The 22,318-nt window shown below is 41.9% G+C and overlaps 1 protein-coding gene across 1 annotated transcript in view; it reads right to left on the bottom strand.

Moving 5' to 3' along the window:
• HGF (hepatocyte growth factor) overlaps window positions 1-22,318 on the bottom strand; it is a 238,720-nt gene that overhangs the window by 35,163 nt on the left and 181,239 nt on the right. The window contains exons 14-15 of the mRNA XM_077264676.1: window positions 13,866-13,940; window positions 10,658-10,801 (exon numbers count right to left, since the gene is read on the bottom strand). Coding sequence (XP_077120791.1) covers window positions 10,658-10,801; window positions 13,866-13,940 — 219 coding nt within the window. The remainder of the gene's footprint in view (window positions 1-10,657; window positions 10,802-13,865; window positions 13,941-22,318) is intronic.

Below are 22,318 nucleotides of genomic sequence, written 5' to 3'. Positions count from 1 at the left end.
ATAGCATGATTTATATTTGTTTTGTTGAGCATATATATATATATATATATATTATTTTTAATCCAAAATATGTTGTTTTTTTTTCTGGAGATGAGATTTCAAGCCCCCATAGAAGCCTTTGGGTAAAAAGCTACACCCTGAACATGATGCGATTGGACGAACATGGCAAAAAATCTAAAATTGCTTAAAGTGTATACATAGTATTTTAATAAGGTATCTTAAGCTATAAATAGTGTTCATCACCAGTCAAGTTGTGTCCATTTTATTTTTAACATAGTGTGCAGCCCTAGATTGGTGATTTTGCAATATATTATCCAATAGCAAATCCCCTCAGAAGAGTCTCTAATGTCACTTGAAAAGTCACGTCAGAACTTCCAAAATTGTAGGATCCCGCTATAAGGAGCAGCAAGCTCTCGCCTTACCTCACTCTTTTAACTAATCCAGCGATATCACTTTGCTAAACTGTTGCCGAAAGGTAACCGTTGTAAAAGTTGTTATTGTTCGGGAACAGCTTAATAAAGTATGTGGCAGTGCTAGATTAGTGGAAAGAGTACTATATGCTGGCATTCCGCAGCACTAAAGTCTGGGTCTAACATTTCTACTAAGTCGGGTCCTTTTCTCAACATTAAAATTGCAACACCAAAAAGGAAAAGTCATGAATTTATGGAAATAATAGGATCAATGATATGCAAATGAAAAGAAATGGAAGCAACATTTTCAAAGCATATAGATTTCTTCTATCTACTATATAATTGTCTAAGGGTCACTTCCGTCTTTCTGTCTGTCCTTCTGTCTGTCTGTCTTTTTGTCTGTCACGAAAATCCCAAGTCGCTGATTGGTCGCGGCAAAACGGCCATGACCAATCAGCGATGGGCACAGTCCGGCGGCAAAATGGCCGCTCCTTACTCCCCACAGTCAGTGCCCGCTCCATAATCCCCTCCAGTCAGCGCTCACAAAGGGTTAATGGCAGCGTTAATAGACTGCGTTATGCCGCAGTGCCTATGCAGCATCAATAGTAAAAAGATCTAATGTTAAAAATAATTTAAAAAAAATCATTATATACTCACCTTCCGCGGGCCCCCGCATCCAGCCGAGGCCTTTCCTGCTCCTCTCGACGCTCCGGTGACCGGTCTATGCAATGCAGTCTCACGTGATGATGACGTATCGGTCTCGCGAGACTGCTACGTCATCATCTCGCAAGACTGTATTTTTCAGAAAGGACAGTACTCAAATTAATCTAGGTATTCTTAAATGTTAACAGCTGGTTAGAGAAAATATTAATAAAACTTAGCTTTTAATACAGTTTGCTAAAATCTAAATTAGGTGTCCACAAGTGCAAAAAAGTGCCAGTGCTTACAACAAAAAGCGAGAATATATACAGATAAAAAACAGTATTTATATATCACACATATGCCTCAACCTGGAGGTGATAAATGAAGCCACCCCCAGAGAAAAAGAGTATATAGATATGGCAGTTTATAGAGACCACTTAGAATTATCAGTGGACCGACACTCTTCACAACTTATACGCGTTTCATTATTAAATTCATCAGGGGGGTATCGACATGTTCAGCACCATATACGAGCATTTAATAATGAAACGCGTCGGGAGACATAAGCATTAGAAAGGATCAGAGAACGGAATGCTATGATTCATTACCGAGTATGACATCCTGAACACTCTGAGAAGGCACCGCTGAAAGACTTGGTCCCATGGATGAGTATAAAATTTGTTTTTGAAAAGAAATGCCCAATGAAACATTGACTGAACATATGCCTGTGTGCGCAGCCCTGTTCAGGGGGCATATTTGTATTCTGATGGATCTTATGGGCAGGATTTAATGAGATGGGGATTTGCCCTCTCTATGCTATGCTGAGCTTGCTGCCGAGTTATAACACCATGTGCATATAAGTTGTGAAGAGTGTCGGTCCGCTTCATTTATCACCTCCAGGTTGAGGCATATATGTGATATATAAATACTGTTTTTATCTGTATATATTATCATTTTTTGTTGTAAGCACTGGCACTTTTTTGCACTTGTGGACACCTAATTTAGATTTTAGCAAATTGTATTAAAAGCTAAGTTTTATTAATATTTTCTCTAACCAGCTGTGAACATCTCGCGAGACCGCAATGCACTCTAGGGACCGGAGCGTCGCGAGAAGCATCGATAAACGCCTCGGCTGGATCCGGGGGGCCGACAAAGGGTGAGTATATAACTATTTTTTATTTTAATTCTTTTTTTAACAGGGATATGGTGCCCACATTGCTATATACTGTGTGGGCTTTGTTATATACTACATCTCTATGCTATATACTATATGGGCTGTGCTATATACTATGTGGCTGTGGTATATTGTTGTGATTCGGTTCGTGGGCTCCCCCGGTGGTCTCTTGTGGTACTGGTGTCCTGCAAGCTTTGCCTTCTCAGTTCACCTGTTCCTATCAGGATGTGGGAGTATCCTATTTAACCTTGCTCCTCAGTCATTCTAATGCTGGCCATCAATGTATCCAGAGTGATTCTGTTGCATGTTCCTGCTCCCAGTTTTCTGCTCAGCTCTAGTTTCCATCACCCGAGAGCTTGTCCGTTTATTCTATGCTTCTGATGTTTCCTTGCCATTGGAAACCATAACAGTATGGCCAGCCCGAATGTTTAATCTATAGGCTGAAGCAGGAGAGAAAAGGAACTGTGTGAAACCTTTTTTTTTTTTCCTTCCTCTGAAGTTGCACTCCAGCTCTAATTGCAGTCTCCTGTTTTCCTCTCCTCTTAACCCCTGAATGGCTCAGACTTTATCTGTTGAAATATGGATCCCCAGAGTCTGGCTACCAATTTGAATAATCTTGCCTCTAAAGTTCAGAATATACAAGATTTTTTGTTACATGCTCCTCGGTCTGAACCTAAAATTCCTATACCGGAGTTTTTTTCTGGAGATCGATCTTGTTTTCTAAATTTTAAATACAATTGTAAATTGTTTCTTTTGCTGAGATCTCATTCTGCTGGAGATCCTGCCCAGCAAGTAAAAATTGTTATTTCTTTACTGCGGGGTGACCCCCAAAATTAGGCATTTTCATTGGCACCAGGGGATCCTGCGTTGCTCAATGTGGATGCGTTTTTTCTGGCTTTGGGGTTGCTTTATGAGGACCCAAATTTGGAGATTCAGGCTGAGAAAGCCCTAATAGCCCTCTCTCAGGGGCAAGATGAAGCCGAAATATATTGCAAAAAATTTCGAAAATGGTCTGTGCTTACTCAGTGGAATGAGTGCGCTCTGGCGGCAATTTTCAGAGAAGGTCTCTCTGATGCTGTAAAAGACGTCATGGTGGGGTTTCCTGCGCCTACTGGTCTGAATGAGTCCATGACAATGGCAATTCAGATTGATCGGCGTTTACGGGAACGCAAACCTGTGCACCAGTTGGCGGTGTCTTCTGAAGAGGCACCACAGAGTATGCAATGTGATAGCTTTCTGTCCAGAAGCGAACGACAGATTTATAGGCGCAAAAATCATTTGTGCTTCTATTGTGGAAATTCTACTCATGTTATATCAGCATGCTCTAAACGAACAAAGAAAGTTGATAAATCCTCTGCTATTGGCACTTTGCAGTCCAAGTTTATTTTGTCTGTAACTCTAATTTGTTCGTTATCTTCTATTGTTGCGGATGCGTATGTGGATTCTGGCGCCGCTTTGAGTCTTATGGATTGGTCCTTTGCCAGGCGCTGTGGGTTTGATCTAGAGCCTCTGGAAGTTCCTATACCTTTAAAGGGTATTGATTCTACACCATTGGCTAGTAATAAACCACAATACTGGACACAAGTGACTATGCGTATGACTCCAGACCATCAAGAGGTGATTCGCTTCCTTGTACTGTATAATCTACATGATGTATTAGTGCTGGGATTGCCATGGTTGCAAACTCATAACCCAGTCCTTGACTGGAAAACAATGTCTGTACTAAGCTGGGGATGTCAGGGAAATCATGGGGACACATCCTTGGTCTCCATTGCTTCATCTATTCCCTCTGAAATTCCTGAGTTTTTGTCTGATTATCGTGAGGTTTTTGAGGAATCTACTCTTAATTCTCTTCCTCCTCACAGAGATTGCGATTGCGCCATAGATTTGATCCCTGGCAGTAAATTTCCTAAGGGTCGTCTATTCAATCTGTCTGTACCTGAACATGCTGCCATGCGAGAGTATATTAGGGAGTCCTTGGAAAAGGGACATATTCGTCCTTCTTCGTCTCCTCTTGGAGCGGGGTTCTTTTTCGTAGCTAAAAGCGATGGTTCTTTGAGACCTTGTATTGATTATAGACTATTGAATAAGATCACAGTCAAGTATCAGTATCCTTTGCCATTGCTGACAGATTTATTTGCTCGCATTGAGGGGGCGAAGTGGTTCTCTAAGATTGATCTTCGCGGTGCGTATAATTTGGTGCGAATTAAGCAGGGGGATGAGTGGAAAACCGCATTTAATACGCCCGAGGGCCATTTTGAGTATTTGGTGATGCCTTTTGGTCTGTCAAATGCCCCTTCGGTCTTTCAGTCTTTTATGCACAATATCTGGATAAATTTATGATTGTGTATTTGGACGATATCTTGATTTTTTCGGATGACTGGGAATCTCATGTTCAACAAGTTAGGAGGGTTTTTCAGGTTTTGCGGACCAATTCTCTGTTTGTTAAAGGTTCAAAGTGTGTTTTTGGGGTTCAGAAGATTTCTTTTTTGGGGTACATTTTTCCCCCTCTTCTATTGAGATGGATCCTGTGAAGGTTCGGGCTATTTGTGACTGGACGCAACCGACTTCTCTTAAGGGCCTTCAGAAATTTTTGGGCTTTGCTAACTTTTATCGTCGATTCATAACTGGTTTTTCTAGCGTTGTCAGGCCTTTGACTGATTTGACTAAAAAGGGTGCTGATGTTGCACATTGGTCTCCTGCTGCTGTGGAGGCCTTTCGGGAGATTAAGCGCCGTTTTTCTTCTGCTCCGGTGTTGTGCCAGCCTGATGTTTCTCTTCCTTTTCAGGTGGAAGTTGATGCTTCCGAGATCGGAGCGGGGGCGGTTTTGTCGCAGAAAAGTTCAGATTGTTCAGTGATGAGACCTTGTGCGTTCTTTTCTCGAAAATTTTCGCCCGCCGAGCGAAATTATGACGTCGGTAATCGGGAGCTTTTGGCGATGAAGTGGGCATTCGAGGAGTGGCGTCATTGGCTTGAGGGTGCTAAACATCAGGTGGTGGTCTTGACTGATCACAAAAATTTGATTTATCTTGAGTCGGCCAGACGTCTGAATCCTAGACAGGCGCGCTGGTCGTTGTTTTTCTCCCGGTTTAATTTTGTGGTTTCGTATCTGCCGGGTACTAAGAATGTGAAGGCGGATGCCCTTTCTAGGAGTTTTGAACCTGATTCCCCTGGTGATTCTAAACCTACGGGTATACTTAAGGATGGGGTGATATTGTCTGCTGTCTTCCCAGACCTGCGACGTGCTTTACAAGAGTTTCAGGCGGATCGGCCTGATCGTTGTCCGCCTGGTAGATTGTTTGTGCCGGATGAGTGGACCAATAGAGTCATCTCGGAGGTTCATTCTTCTGCGTTGGCAGGTCATCCGGGAATTTTTGGTACCAGAGATTTGGTGGCTAGGTCCTTCTGGTGGCCTTCCCTGTCTCGGGACGTGCGTACTTTTGTGCAGTCTTGCGATGTTTGTGCTCGGGCCAAGCCTTGTTGTTCTCGGGCTAGTGGGTTGTTGTTGCCCTTGCCTGTTCCTAAGAGGCCTTGGACACACATCTCTATGGATTTTATTTCTGATCTCCCTGTTTCTCAGAAGATGTCCGTCATTTGGGTGGTGTGTGACCGCTTTTCTAAGATGGTTCATTTGGTGCCCTTGCCCAAGCTGCCTTCCTCATCTGAGTTGGTGCCCCTGTTTTTTCAGAATGTGGTTCGGCTGCATGGTATTCCGGAGAATATCGTTTCCGACAGGGGATCCCAGTTTGTGTCCAGATTTTGGCGGGCGTTTTGTGCCAGGATGGGCATTGATTTGTCTTTTTCGTCTGCATTTCATCCCCAGACAAATGGCCAGACGGAACGTACTAATCAGACCTTGGAGACTTATTTGAGGTGTTTCGTGTCTGCTGATCAGGATGACTGGGTCTCCTTTTTGCCGTTGGCTGAGTTTGCCCTTAATAATCGGGCCAGTTCTGCCACTTTGGTCTCCCCTTTCTTTTGCAATTCAGGGTTCCATCCTCGTTTTTCATCTGGTCAGGTGGAGTCTTCGGATTGTCCTGGAGTGGATACCATGGTGGATAGGTTGCATCGTATTTGGGGGCAGGTGGTGGACAATTTGGAGTTGTCCCAGGAGAAGACTCAACGTTTTGCTAATCGCCATCGTCGTGTTGGTCCTCGTCTTCGTGTTGGGGACTTGGTGTGGTTGTCCTCCCGTTTTGTCCCTATGAGGGTCTCTTCTCCTAAGTTTAAGCCTCGGTTCATCGGTCCTTATAGGATTTTGGAAATTCTTAACCCTGTGTCTTTTCGTTTGGACCTCCCAGCATCCTTTGCTATCCATAATGTCTTCCATCGGTCATTATTGCGGAGGTATGAGGTACCACTTGTGCCTTCTGTTGAGCCTCCTGCTCCTGTGCTGGTTGAGGGTGAATTGGAGTACGTGGTGGAGAAAATCTTGGACTCCCGTGTTTCCAGACGGAGACTTCAATATCTGGTGAAATGGAAGGGCTACGGTCAAGAGGATAATTCTTGGGTTACAGCTTCTGATGTTCATGCTTCTGATTTGGTCCGTGCCTTTCATAGGGCTCATCCAGATCGCCCTGGTGGTTCTTGTGAGGGTTCGGTGCCCCCTCCTTAAGGGGGGGGTACTGTTGTGATTCGGTTCGTGGGCTCCCCCGGTGGTCTCTTGTGGTACTGGTGTCCTGCAAGCTTTGCCTTCTCAGTTCACCTGTTCCTATCAGGATGTGGGAGTATCCTATTTAACCTTGCTCCTCAGTCATTCTAATGCTGGCCATCAATGTATCCAGAGTGATTCTGTTGCATGTTCCTGCTCCCAGTTTTCTGCTCAGCTCTAGTTTCCATCACCCGAGAGCTTGTCCGTTTATTCTATGCTTCTGATGTTTCCTTGCCATTGGAAACCATAACAGTATATATTATGTGGCTGGGCAATATACTACATTGCTGTGCTCTGTACTACATGGCCTGTGTTATATACTGCATTGGCTGTGTTATATACTACATCTCTGTGCTATATACTACATGGCTGTGCTATATACTACGTGGCCTGGGTTATACACTTCATGGGCAGTGTTATATACTACATCTCTGTGCTATATACTACGTGGCTGTGCTATATACTATGTGGCCTGGGTTATATACTGCATGGGCAGTGTTATATACTACATCTCTGTGCTATATACTACGTGGCTGTACTATATACTACGTGGCTGTGGTATATATTACGTGGCTGGGCAATGTACTATATCACTGTGCTATATACTACGTGGCCGGTGTTATATACTGCATGGGCTGTGTTATATACTACATCTCTGTGCTATATAATACGTGGCTGTGCTATATACTACGTGGCCTGGGTTATATACTGCATGGGCAGTGTTATATACTACATCTCTGTCCTATATACTACGTGGCCTATACTGCATGGGCAGTGTTATATACTACATCTCTGTGCTATATACTACATGGCTGTGCTATATACTACGTGGCTGTGCAATATGCTACATAGCTGTGCAATATATTACGTGGCTGGGCAATATACTATGTGTCTGTGCTATATACTACGTGTCTGTGCTATATACTACATCGCTGTGCTATATACTACGTGGCCTGTGTTATATACTATATGGGCTGTGTTATATACTACGTGGCTGTGCTATATACTATGTGGCTGTGCAATATATTATGTGGCTGTACTATATACTACTTGGCTGTGGTATATATTACGTGGCTGGGCAATATACTACATCGCTGTGCTATATACTACGTGGCCGGTGTTATATACTGCATGGGCAGTGTTATATACTACGTCTCTGTGCTGTATACTATGTGGCTGAGCTATATACTATGTGGCTGTGCATATATTACGTGGCTGTGCAATATATTATGTGGCTGAACAATATACTACGTGTCTGTGCTATATACTACATGTCTGTGCTATATACTACGTGGCTGAGCAATATACTACGTGTCTGTGCTATATACTACGTGGCTGGGCAACATACTACGTGTCTGTGCTATATACTACATGGCTGGGCAATATACTATGTGGCAACTTGAACCACGCTTCGCTAATTGGTCTCGGCCGCCTGGCCGAATCCTGTGTGTAAGTTGCATTATTCTGAAAATTTCATAAATAAACTACATATAGATTCTAGAATACCCGATGTGTTAGAATTGGCCACCATCTAGTATTGAGTATAAGAGCCATGTGCAGGAATACATGCCACATTGGTTCTTCTCCAAAGAATATGATATGGGGTGACACAATGTCCAGAGCCCTCCAAATTTAATTTCAAGTGTACTAACAGGTTTGTGCTACGTTGATTTGGTTGTGGAAACAGTGTTATGACTAGGGTTGAGCGAAACGGGTCGGCAATTTTCAGAAGTCGCCGACTTTTGGCAAAGTCGGGTTTCATGAAACCCGACCCGACCCCTGTGTGGGGTCGGCCATGAAGTCGGCGATCTTCTGAATCTGGAATCGGAATTCCGATACCGATTCCCGATATGTTTAAGATATCGGGAATTGGTATCGGAATTCAGATTTAAGTGTAAAATAAAGAATTAAAATAAAAAATATCGCTATACTTACCCTCTGACGGGCCCTGGTACTAACCGGGAACCTTCCTTCCTTAGAATCAGACTTCCAGGACCTTGCGGTGACGTCGCGGTGACGTCGCGGCTTGTGATTGGTCGCGCGGCCGCCCATGTGACCGCTCGCGCGACCAATCAGAAGCCGCGACATCACCGTGATGTCACCGAAGGTCCTGGAAGGGCTGATTCTTAGGAAGGAAGGCTGCCGGAATGAAGCCGAGGGTGAGTATATTCCTATTAGGTATATACTCACCCTCGGACACGCCCTGCTTCTTTCCGACAGCCTTCCTTCCTAAGAATCAGCCCTTCCAGGACCTTCGGTGACGTCACGGTGACGTCGCGGCTTCTGATTGGTCGCGCGAGCAGTCACATGGGCGGCCGCGCGACCAATCACAAGCCGCGACGTCACCGCGACGTTACCGCAAGGTCCTGGAAGGCTGATTCTAAGGAAGGAAGGTTCCCGGTTAGTACCAGGGCCCGTCAGAGGGTAAGTATAGCGATATTTTTTATTTTAATTCTTTATTTTACACTTAAATATGGATCCCAGGGCCTGAAGGAGAGTTTCCGCTCCTTCAGACCCTGGGAACCATTGGAAACCCAATGCACTGCATTGGGTTTCGAGTTTCGGCCGACCCCGACCCCGACTTTTTTATAGGATCGGCCGATTTCACTCGACCCGACTTTTGAAAAAGTCGGGTTTCGTGGAACCCGACCCGATCCTATAAAAGTAAAGGTCGCTCAACCCTAGTTATGACCATTGTTTGAAAGTGTCTCTGGAGTGGTCTTATCAACATGACAATTTTGGGTCAAATGTTGCTTCAGCCTTGGTGAAATAATGTGCCACAATGGTCTGCAGCATATTAATAATTGGATTGTCTAGGAAATTTGAGATGTCATTGGAGTTGTCAATTGCACAGGAAGATGCCAGCAGTGGCTTTTGATCATTTTTGTACTCAAGAGAATAAAGCATGCCAGAAAATTATTAAGATAATCATTAATAACTTCACTGAGAGCATGCCAAGTCATGTAAGTGCATGTATTTCTGTGATCACCAAGGTCTTGTAGAAGCATAGTGCTCATTGATCCTTAAAGGATTAGTAAACTTCTTCTGTCTTCTTCCCAAGATCCCTGCCTGTGTCTCACAGCTAAGAACTAAACCTAGTTTGCAGGAGTAGGAGGGTTAACCCCACACTTTAAATTTACAATGGAGCTGGGTTAAAGCCCAGGACCAAGCACTGGAAATTTTCCGCACTTGGTTGTTATTCGGTTAAGGATACCCACAGAAAATCCATCAAATTTGATTCTCATGCCACTATAAACTGCAGTATTTGATGTGACAAAATGCTAATTACCTTGTATATATTTGATCAAAGAATGGATATTGTTTTTAGAAAAGCCCTTTCCATGAGTCCCTCTCTAGCATTCCATGTGATTGAATAATACATTTTCTATGGGTAACTCACATCCTTTGCAGATGAAGTAGGTTATATGCAGTAGAATGTGAATCGATGCTGTAAAGGTATAGAATGAGTCACTATACATTTAAAAACCTTCAGCTAGCTTAATCCCTTCTGAAGAACTTAGTTTTATGAATAACACATGTTCTCTGCATTTAGACAAAACATAGTTGCATTTTCTTCTTGTGTCTCCCTGCCGGAAAGTTAGCAAAAGAACCCTTGTGATTATAGGGTACAAGTGTATTAATGAAGGTCATAAACTTTACATGTGCCACACTTCCAGTTAACTGAAAAATGTAATTACAGATTACGTGTATGGACATAAAAAGCAAAAATGTAAAGTCACCCATATTGTTTAGCTTTACCAGAAATTCTAGTTATCTTACCTGGAAAGTTTTAAAAGAACAAGATTTGATCCCTTTGGCCCATGGACCAGCTGCGAAATATTAAAAACTTGCTTATGTTTTTGTGTCCTGCTATAGATATTGTGGATTCCAAGCCATGCTTCATAATCCTTTAGATCGACATCCCTTTATAACATAAGAAAAATTGCATCTGTATGATTAACCCTAATGAAAAATTATTAAGGTAAACTGTCGACAAAACGAAGGGTAATTTGGGTAAACTTTACACAATTTATGAGCAAAGAATTCTATCCTGTCCATACTTCCATGTTGTGCTTTCAATAAAAGAAGTCACAAGGTACACTTGCCCGTATTGGCAGGTGTCACATTTCCAAAATTCAGGTGAAAACTATGAAATACCCTCTCAGAAGAATTATTTGCCTCTGCATGTTTGGTGTTGCCAATGGGGCTGCCGAAGAAGTACAGAGAGCTATTCTTCTGGGACATTTGACTGCCCTGTTTTTGAGATGGGAAAATCCCTTTCAAAAGTATTTCTCACCTGTTTTGACATAAAATGTAAGTATTAATAACTAAAACTTTTGAACCTAACAAGGCTAGTGTACTTCCTTTGAAAGCCAGTGTGAAAATAGTTGCTATTATGTTGCAGATTTTCAAAGAAATCTGGAAGTTTCGCACCAGACTGCCAGGTGACATCATGTCACCTGTTTTCGGTAAACATGCATCCAATAGTTGGCTTTTCTGTTTGGTCTCTGTGGCCTTTCAAAAAAGGTGTGCGTATATACTGACAGACTATGTGACACTAAAAACAACAGGGCTCACCCCCCTGTTGTATATCAGCTTGATGCAGGATGGATGAACGAAATGCCGTGGGTGCCAGGAATTTTGCTGGTGTGCTCAGCAGTAGTGTTGAGCATTCCGATACTGCAAGTATCGGGTATCGGCCGATACTTGCTGTATCGAAATTCCGATACCGAGATCCGATATTTTTGTGATATCGGGTATCGGTATCGAAACAACATTAATGTAAAAATGTGTAAAAGAGAGAATTAAAATAAAAAATATTGCTATACTCACCTCTCCGACGCAGCCTGCACCTTACCGAGGGAAGCGGCAGCGTTCTTTGTTTAAAATTCGCGCTTTTCTTTCCTTTACGTGAGTCCCGGCTTGTGATTGGTTGCGTGCCGCCCATGTGACCGGGACGCAACCAATCACAGCAAGCCGTGACGTAATTTCAGGTCCTTCAGGATTTTAAAATTACGTTCCGGCGTTGTGATTGGTTGCGTCGCAGTCACATGGGCGACGCAACCAATCACAGCAAGCCGTGACGTAATTTCAGGTCCTTAAGGATTTTAAAATTACGTCCCGGCTTTGTGATTGGTTGCGTCGCAGTCACATGGGAGACGCAACCAATCACAAGCCGTGACGTCACGGGAGGCTGGACACGCGCGCATTTTAAAATGGGCGCGTGTCCAGCCTCCCGTGACGTCCCGGCTTGTGATTGGTTGCGCCGCGGTCAACCAATCACAAGCCGGGAGGCTGGACACGCGCCCATTTTAAAATTTTAAAATGCGCGCGTGTCCAGCCTCCCGGCTTGTGATTGGTTGACCGCGGCGCAACCAATCACAAGCCGGGACGTCACGGGAGGCTGGACACGCGCCCATTTTAAAAAGCGCGCGTGTCCAGCCTCCCGTGACGTCACGGCTTGTGATTGGTTAATGGCGGCCATGTTGCCGGGACGCGGACCAATCACAGCAAGCCGTGACGTAATTTCGTCACGGCTTGCTGTGATTGGTCCGCGTCCCGGCAACATGGCGCCGTGACCAATCATAAGCCGGGACGTCACTGGAGGCTGGACACGCGCGCTTTTTAAAATGGGCGCGTGTCCAGCCTCCCGTGACGTCCCGGCTTGTGATTGGTTAATGGCGGCCATGTTGCCGGGACGCGGACCAATCACAGCAAGCCGTGACGTAATTTCGTCACGGCTTGCTGTGATTGGTCCGCGTCCCGGCAACATGGCCGCCCTGACCAATCACAAGCCGGGACTTCACGTAACCAAGTAAAAGCGCGAATTTTAAACAAACAACGCTGCCGGTTCCCTCGCTGAGGTCCAGGCTGCGTCGGAGAGGTGAGCATAGCGATATTTTTTATTTTAATTCTTTCTTTTACACATTTATATGGATCCCAGGGCCTGAAGGAGAGTTTCCTCTCCTTCAGACCCTGGGAACCATCAGGAATACCGTCCGATACTTGAGTCCCATTGACTTGTATTGGTATCGGGTATCGGTATCGGATTGGATCCGATACTTTGCCGGTATCGGCCGATACTTTCCGATACCGATACTTTCAAGTATCGGACGGTATCGCTCAACACTACTCAGCAGTAGTAGATAAAATTTGAGAAATTTGGCACGTTCAAACAGAAGTAGATAAACGTAAGAGGTCTTTATTGAAAATCCATAAAACTACGAACTAGTTCAGGTAGTGCATTAAAATTTTCTAAAGATTTTGAAGATTTTAATGTATTACCTGAACCAGGTTTTAAAGGTCTTATTTCTTTTCAACAAATTTTGGCACACAAGATAGGTATCTGTAAAAAACAAACAAAGCTTTGCTTACTCTTTCAGGATTCAGTGCTATGTCTACGCCGGTCTTTTTTTTATCGGTTGCAGAGTTGATGTCACATCATCAGAGCTGCAGTCAATCAGTTAGCTCAGCAGTTCATGTTGTCTACACAAGAAGAGCTGCTGAGATTAATGATTTCCTGCAGGGATGTCAATGTGACATCACCACTGCAACCAAACAACAGAGACCAATGGAAATACAGCAATAAATCCCAAGAAGATAAGCAAAGCTAAGTTCGTTTTTTTATAATTGAGCCTATATGTTTAAAGGAGGACAACCCTTTTAAATGGTGCTGCCTGTAAACCTCATAGCTCTGATATATTTCACATGTTGAAGTTTTGAGAAATCAGGACTGATAACATTCAACTGAACCAACTTATCTTCATGGTATCATTGAATAAAAAAGTTCTCATAATAATAACAATGATAATAATATTAACAATGAAACACATGTCAATTGCAGAACATTATTCAAAAATTATTACCTATGCTTTTATTAAAAAAACACTAAAGAAATATAGATAGTCATTGCAAATTGAGGGTTACATTGTTAGATTTGTGTTATGAACATTTGTATTTGTATCAATAAAAAACTTTGCATATTTACCCAGAGAGAAAACACTGACTCGCTGTAAGAATCCATTTCTCATTTACAAGAGATCCTCCACATTTATGTCCATTCCTATAAAATAAAGTGCCAAATTAATATGAGAACTATGAGAACATGTGTCTAGAAAGAAAAGGAGCCGATGTGCTTATTTTTTAGGGTCAATTTGAAATTTAAAATATGGGAGTGTTGGAAAGGTTATCATTTGCGTGACATGTCATGGATACTATCCAAGAATGTAAATATTATGTGATCACAAAAGCATTTTGCTTCAATTCACCTCTGGCTAACACAAGATTTGTTACTTTTACTCTAGTACTAAAATCCAAAAGGGCAGCAATTAAAGGAAAGGGGTTAGCTTTACACAGTTAATCCAAATCACACAGATGTTTAAAACTTCAGAGAGCCGGACTGGATAAATCCCAGACTAATTTACGGCTGATCTTTATTGCAAGGGAAAGACAGCAGGATAATATAAATGCTTGTTTGTTTTTTCTTGTTTCTTTTCCTTTTTTTTTTGTTTCCTGTAGGTCTGTTTTCGACAGGAGGATCAAACATCTGGTTAAACTAAGCAAATCTGATTCACTTATGCCCTGGTCTAATCTTTAATAGCTCAAAGCAAAGTATGTATTAGTCAGTGAGCTCACTTGCCAATATTCTACAAAAGTTGTCGCTGCCTACACATATAGCCAACATTAATGCAACCACTGGTGTGTATTTGTTTTATAAGCTCAAGGGAGGGTGAAGGCTATAAAATCAGGAGTTTCAGAGAGGGGGAGGCAAGCCTAGTATTTTACATGTCAGGACATGCCATGAGTTATAATAACATTGGTTTATTCTACAAAGTACATGCATACTTGTGTTAGAAAAGGCAGCTAGAAAGGATGTGCTGTATGTGAACAAAGAGACCTCATGCTGGGTACAATTATGCACATAGTATTAGATATTGAAAATTGGGATACAAATAGAATAATGTTTGCACAAATGCAAAGCTCTCTCTGCTTCGTACGGGAGCATATTACATTGAGACCATATTAATTTATATTATGCTTGTTTGAAAATGATTACCTACAGCCAGGTAGTAAGATAATATTTTATTAAGAAAAAAAAAATACAATATATATATATATATATATATATATATATATATATATATATAGACAGACAGGTCTTCTTTTTATTTTATGCATATGTTTTGCACAGTCTCAAAGAGGTGCAGCTAGATGAGGGTCTCTAACGCATGATCCCTAAAGTCTCAAAGAGAAATTTGGAATAGGGTCCTATTCTAATCATTCCTTACCACTATAATTTTATCTCCTTATGACTAGGGCTACACGTCAACATGTCTTGTGCGACATAGAAATTGCCGCAACACATTGCAAGCATTGGATGTCAAGATTTCCTATGGTGTCACGTTGAGACCTAAGACATACTGTGACTACAACACAGTCACAAATGTTTGCAAACTTGTTAGAATGTCTATCGCTGGTTGCAAATCACACACAACATACTTGCTACAGGCTTCAATGCAAGTCACACATGGCAGGAGACTTTGGTGTGACTTATCTGCAAATTGGCTGTTTTATTTCCAGTAAAATCAGAGCTGTAAAATAGTTGCGCGACAGCAAGTCACAGACGAGTAGCTCATATTTTTTCATTTCACAAGAATAAGGCTCACAAAAAAGTCTTATTGCACACTGTGACATCACAGAACTGAAAAAGTTAAATGCGGGTACGGTATATTGCAAATATAATGTCACATTATAAATCTAGTACATAAGTAATGTATAATTACATAGCGGGGTAAACTAAAATGTGGCCTCCTACAATTCTCCTATTATTCTCCTACACTCCCCTTCCCTTGTCGATTGCTGAGCCACATAGACGCTGCAACATCTGCTACTCTAGTAGGGTGCCAATGCTATTATCAAATTTCTTTATTTGTACTCTCTCATTGCTATTACAATGAGACAGAAGAACAATCCTTATAATTAAAAATGGCAGTATCAGGTCAATTTAACGCGATACCTGTAGAAGGTGCAGAGGGTACTCAGCTGCCCCTTTACTGCTAAAATGATACAGCTAATGTCACTGATATGTTGTGACCCTGGAGCATCTAGCTTCATCTCATTCACCAGGATCAAAATTCACAGTACAGAACAAATAGACAATAGATATATTAATGATTTGCTGTTTTGTAGAGTTTTTCAATGCATTTTAAATCCCAGATAAAAGCAATAAATCGAGAATTTAGTTTTTACAGATATATTCATTTCTACAATAATCTGACTTACGGTAGTCATAACTAAATGTACAGTTGTGTAAAAAAGTGTTTTCCCTCTTCCTGCTTTCCTATCCTTTTGCATATTTGCCACACTTAAATGTTTGAGATCACCACACAAATTTAAATATTAGACAAAGATAACTTTCTTTGCAGATTTGTTGTAATTTAGCCACATTGGAGGGTTTCCTGTTTTAAGGTCATGCTACAGCATCTCAATTGGATTAAGGTCAGGACTTTGATTAAGCCACTCCAAAGTCTTAATTTTGTTTTTCTTAAGCCATTCAGAGGTGGACTTGCTGGTGTGTTTTGAATCATTGTTCTGCAGGATAGCCGAAGTGCGTTTCAGCTTGAGGTCACAAACAGATGGCCAGACATTCTCCTTCAAGATTTTAAAGTAAGAAGCATAATTCATGCTTCCATTTACCAGTCCAGACCATCACACTATGACCACCATATTTTACTGTTGGTATGATGTTCTTTTTCTGAAATGCTGTATTACCTCTTCGACAGATGTAATGGGACATATACCTTCCAAAACGTTCAACTTTTGTCTCATCAGAGAACAGGTGTGGCAGTAATCATGACTGGGTGTGGCTAGGGAATTTGAACTCAGCTTCCCAAAGATGTGATAAACCAAAGTTAATTTATGTTTTAAGGAAGGCAAACACTTTTTCACACAGGACCCTGTAGGTTTGGATTTGTTTTTCCCTTAATAATAAAGATCTTCATTTATAAACTGCATTTTGTTTTTACTTGTGTTTTTTGTCTAATATTAACCCCTTCACCCCCAAGGGTGGTTTGCACGTTAATGACCGGGCCAATTTTTACAATTCTGACCACTGTCCCTTTATGAGGCTATAACTCTGGAACGCTTTGACGGATCTTGGCGATTCTGACATTGTTTTCTCGTGACATATTGTACTTCATGTTAAAGGTAAAATTTATTCGATATAACTTGCGTTTATTTGTGAAAAAAATGGAAATTTGGCGAAAATTTTGAAAATTTTGCAATTTTCCAACTTTGAATTTTTGTGCCCTTAAATCACAGACATATGTCACGCAAAATACTTAATAAGTAACATTTCCCACATGTCTACTTTACATCAGTACAATTTTGGAACCAAAATTTTTTTTTGTGACGGAGTTATAAGGGTTAAAAGTTGACCAGCAATTTCTCATTTTTACAACACCATTTTTTTTTAGGGACCACATCTCATTTGAAGTCATTTTGAGGGGTCTATATGATAGAAAATACTCAAGTGTGACACCATTCTAAAAACTGCACCCCTCAAGGTGCTCAAAACCACATTCAAGAAGTTTATTAACCCTTCAGGTGTTTCACAGGAATTTTTGGAATGTTTAAATAAAAATGAACATTTAACTTTTTTTCACACAAAATTTATTTCAGCTCCAATTTGTTTTATTTTACCAAGGGTAACAGGAGAAAATGGACCCCCAAAGTTGTTGTACAATTTGTCCTGAGTACGATGATACCCCATATGTGGGTGTAAACCATTGTTTAGGCGCATGGCAGAGCTTGGAAGGGAAGGAGCGCCATTTGACTTTTCAATGCAAAATTGACTGGAATTGAGATGGGACGCCATGTTGCGTTTGGAGAGCCCCTGATGTGCCTAAACATTGAAACTCCCTACAAGTGACACCATTTTGGAAAGTAGACCCCCTAAGGAACTTATCTAGATGTGTGGTGAGCACTTTGACCCACCAAGTGCTTCACAGAAGTTTATAATGCAGAGCCGTAAAAATAAAAAATCATATTTTTTCACAAAAATGATCTTTTCGCCCCCAATTTTTTATTTTCCCAAGGGTAAGAGAAGAAATTGGACCCCAAAAAATGTTGTGCAATTTGTCCTGAGTACGCTGATACCCCATATGTGGGTGTAAACCATTGTTTGGGCGCATGGCAGAGCTTGGAAGGGAAGGAGCGCCATTTGACTTTTCAATGCAAAATTGACTGGAATTGAGATGGGACGCCATGTTGCGTTTGGAGAGCCCCTGATGTGCCTAAACATTGAAACTCCCTACAAGTGACACCATTTTGGAAAGTAGACCCCCTAAGGAACTTATCTAGATGTGTGGTGAGCACTTTGACCCACCAAGTGCTTCACAGAAGTTTATAATGCAGAGCCGTAAAAATAAAAAATCATATTTTTTCACAAAAATGATCTTTTTGCCCCCAATTTTTTATTTTCCCAAGGGTAAGAGAAGAAATTGGACCCCAAAAAATGTTGTGCAATTTGTCCTGAGTACGCTGATACCCCATATGTGGGTGTAAACCATTGTTTGGGCGCATGGCAGAGCTTGGAAGGGAAGGAGCGCCATTTGACTTTTCAATGCAAAATTGACTGGAATTGAGATGGGACGCCATGTTGCGTTTGGAGAGCCCCTGATGTGCCTAAACATTGAAACTCCCTACAAGTGACACCATTTTGGAAAGTAGACCCCCTAACGAACTTATCTAGATGTGTGGTGAGCACTTTGACCCACCAAGTGCTTCACAGAAGTTTATAATGCAGAGCCGTAAAAATAAAAAATCATATTTTTTCACAAAAATGATCTTTTCGCCCCCAATTTTTTATTTTCCCAAGGGTAAGAGAAGAAATTGGACCCCAAAAAATGTTGTGCAATTTGTCCTGAGTACGCTGATACCCCATATGTGGGTGTAAACCATTGTTTGGGCGCATGGCAGAGCTTGGAAGGGAAGGAGCGCCATTTGACTTTTCAATGCAAAATTGACTGGAATTGAGATGGGACGCCATGTTGCGTTTGGAGAGCCCCTGATGTGCCTAAACATTGAAACTCCCTACAAGTGACACCATTTTGGAAAGTAGACCCCCTAAGGAACTTATCTAGATGTGTGGTGAGCACTTTGACCCACCAAGTGCTTCACAGAAGTTTATAATGCAGAGCCGTAAAAATAAAAAATCATATTTTTTCACAAAAATGATCTTTTTGCCCCCAATTTTTTATTTTCCCAAGGGTAAGAGAAGAAATTGGACCCCAAAAAATGTTGTGCAATTTGTCCTGAGTACGCTGATACCCCATATGTGGGTGTAAACCATTGTTTGGGCGCATGGCAGAGCTTGGAAGGGAAGGAGCGCCATTTGACTTTTCAATGCAAAATTGACTGGAATTGAGATGGGACGCCATGTTGCGTTTGGAGAGCCCCTGATGTGCCTAAACATTGAAACTCCCTACAAGTGACACCATTTTGGAAAGTAGACCCCCTAAGGAACTTATCTAGATGTGTTTTGAGAGCTTTGAACCCCCAAGTGTTTCACTACAGATTATAACGCAGAGCCGTGAAAATAATTTTTTTTTTTTCTCAAAAATGATTTTTTAGCCCCCAGCTTTGTATTTTTACAAGGGTAACAGAATAAATTGGACCCCAAAATTTGTTTTCCAATTTGTCCTGAGTACGCTGATACCCCATATGTGGGGGGGAACCACTGTTTGGGCGCATGACAGAGCTCGGAAGGGAAGGAGCGCCATTTGGAATGCAGACTTAAATGGATTGGTCAGCAGTCGTCACGTTGCATTTGCAGAGCCCCTGATGTACCCAAACAGTACAAACCCCCCACAAGTGACCCCATATTGGAAACTAGACCTCCCAAGGAACTTATCTAGATGTGTTTTGAGAACTTTGAACCCTCAAGTGTTTCACTAAAGTTTATAGCGCAAAGCCGTGAAAATAAAAATTCTTTTTTTTTTTTCACAAAAATGATTTTTTAGCCCCCAGTTTTGTATTTTCACAAGGGTAACAGGATAAATTAGACCCCAAAAGTTGTTGTCCAATTTGTCCTGAGTACGCTGATACCCCATATGTCGGGGGGAACCACTGTTTGGGCGCATGACAGAGCTCGGAAGGGAAGGAGCGCCATTTGGAATGCAGCCTTAAATGGATTGGTCTGCAGGCGTCACGTTGCATTTGCAGAGCCCCTGATGTACCCAAACAGTACAAACCCCCCACAAGTGACCCCATATTGGAAACTAGACCTCCCAAGGAACTTATCTAGATGTGTTGTGAGAACTTTGAACCCCCAAGTGTTTCACTACAGTTTATAATGCAGAGCCGTGAAAATAAAACATCTTTTTTTTCCCACAAAAATGATTTTTAGCCCCCCAAATTTTTATTTTCCTAAGGATAACAAGAGAACTTGGACCCCAGAAGTTGTTGTTCAATTTGTCCCGAGTACGCTGATAACACATATGTTGGGGTAAACCCCTTTTTGGGCGCACGGGAGAGCTCGGAAGGGAAGGAGCACTGTTTTACTTTTTCAACGCAGAATTGGCTGGAATTGAGATTGGACGCCATGTCGCGCTTGGAGAGCCCCTGATGTGCCTGGACAGTGGAAACCCCCCAATTCTACCTGAAACCCTAACCCAAACACACCCCTAACCCTAATCCCAACGGTAACCCTAACCACACCCCTAGCCCTGACACACCCATAATTCTAATCCCAACCCTAATCCAAACGTAAATGTAATCCAAACCCTAACTTTAGCCCCAACCCTAACTTTAGCCCCAACCCTAACTTTACCTCCAACCCTAGCCCTAACCCTAACCCTACCCCTAACCCTAAACGTGACTGAAATACGTGGCACTGAAATACGTGGCACTGAAATACGTGGCACTGAAATACGTGGCACTGAAATACGTGTCACTGAACTACGTGATACGTGGCACTTAAATACGTGGCACTGAAACACGTGGCACTGAAATACGTGGCACTGAAATACGTGGCACTGAAATACGTGGCACTGAAATACGTGGCACTGAAATACGTGATACGTGGCACTTAAATACGTGGCACTGAAATACGTGGCACTGAAATACGTGGCACTGAAATACGTGGCACTGAAATAAGTGGCACTGAAATACGTGGCACTGAAATACGTGGCACTGAAATACGTGGCACTGAAATACGTGGCACTGAAATACGTGATACGTGGCACTTAAATACGTGGCACTGAAACACGTGGCACTGAAATACGTGGCACTGAAATACGTGGCACTGAAATACGTGGCACTGAAATACGTGCAACTGAAATACGTGGTACTAAAATATGTGGCACTGAAATACGTGATACGTGGCACTGAAATACGTGGCACTGAAACACGTGGCACTGAAATACGTGATACGTGGCACTGAAATACATGGCACTGAAATACGTGGCACTGAAATACGTGGCACTGAAATACGTGGCACTATGACTGTCAGAAAATGTTCATTAAACGGTTAGGGGTGAGGTTAGGGGTAGAGTTAGGGTTAGGGTTTGGATCTCTATCACCTTGATGGTGGTGGGTGGCTTTTCAGTGTGTTTTCTGTTTTTTTCGATAAAAATGCATGCGTTTTTAACGCAAACAAACGCATGTGCTTAAAAACGCAAGAAAATACTGCAGGTTGTATTTCTGAAAATGAACGCATGCAGAAAAAAACCGCATGCGTTTGAAAACGCGACCAAATGCGTACAAAAAAACCGCATGCGTTTTTTTGTGCAAAAAACGCTGCAGACAAAAACGCAAGTGTGAAACCAGCGACGCTTTTTATAGCAAAAAAGTTTTTGCGTCTCCACATTTTGAGACCTATAATTTTTCCACATTTGCTCCACAGAGTCATGTGAGGTCTTGTTTTTTGCGGGACGAGTTGACGTTTTTATTGGTAAAATTTTCGGACACGTGACCGTTTTTGATCGCTTTTTATTCCGATTTTTGTGAGGCAGAATGACCAAAAACCTGCTATTCATGAATTTCTTTTGGGAGAGGCGTTTATACCGTTCCGGGTTTGGTAAAATTGATAAAGCAGTTTTATTCGTCGGGTCAGTATGATTACAGCGATATCTCATTTATATCATTTTTTTTATGTTTTGGCGCTTTTATACGATAAAAACTATTTTATAGAAAAAATAATTATTTTGGTATCGCTTTATTCTCAGGACTATAACTTTTTTATTTTTTTGCTGATGATGCTGTATGGCGGCTTGTTTTTTGCGGGACAAGATGACGTTTTCAGCGGTACCATGGATATTTATATCAGTCTTTTTGATCGCGTGTTATTCCACTTTTTGTTCGGCGGTATGGTAATAAAGCGTTGTTTTTTGCCTCGTTTTTTTTTTTTTTTTCTTACGGTGTTTACTGAAGGGGTTAACT

The sequence above is a fragment of the Ranitomeya variabilis genome, chromosome 5 (genome assembly GCF_051348905.1).
Source record: "Ranitomeya variabilis isolate aRanVar5 chromosome 5, aRanVar5.hap1, whole genome shotgun sequence".
Lineage (NCBI taxonomy): Eukaryota > Metazoa > Chordata > Amphibia > Anura > Dendrobatidae > Ranitomeya > Ranitomeya variabilis.
This window is presented reverse-complemented; position numbering and strand designations above follow the sequence as displayed.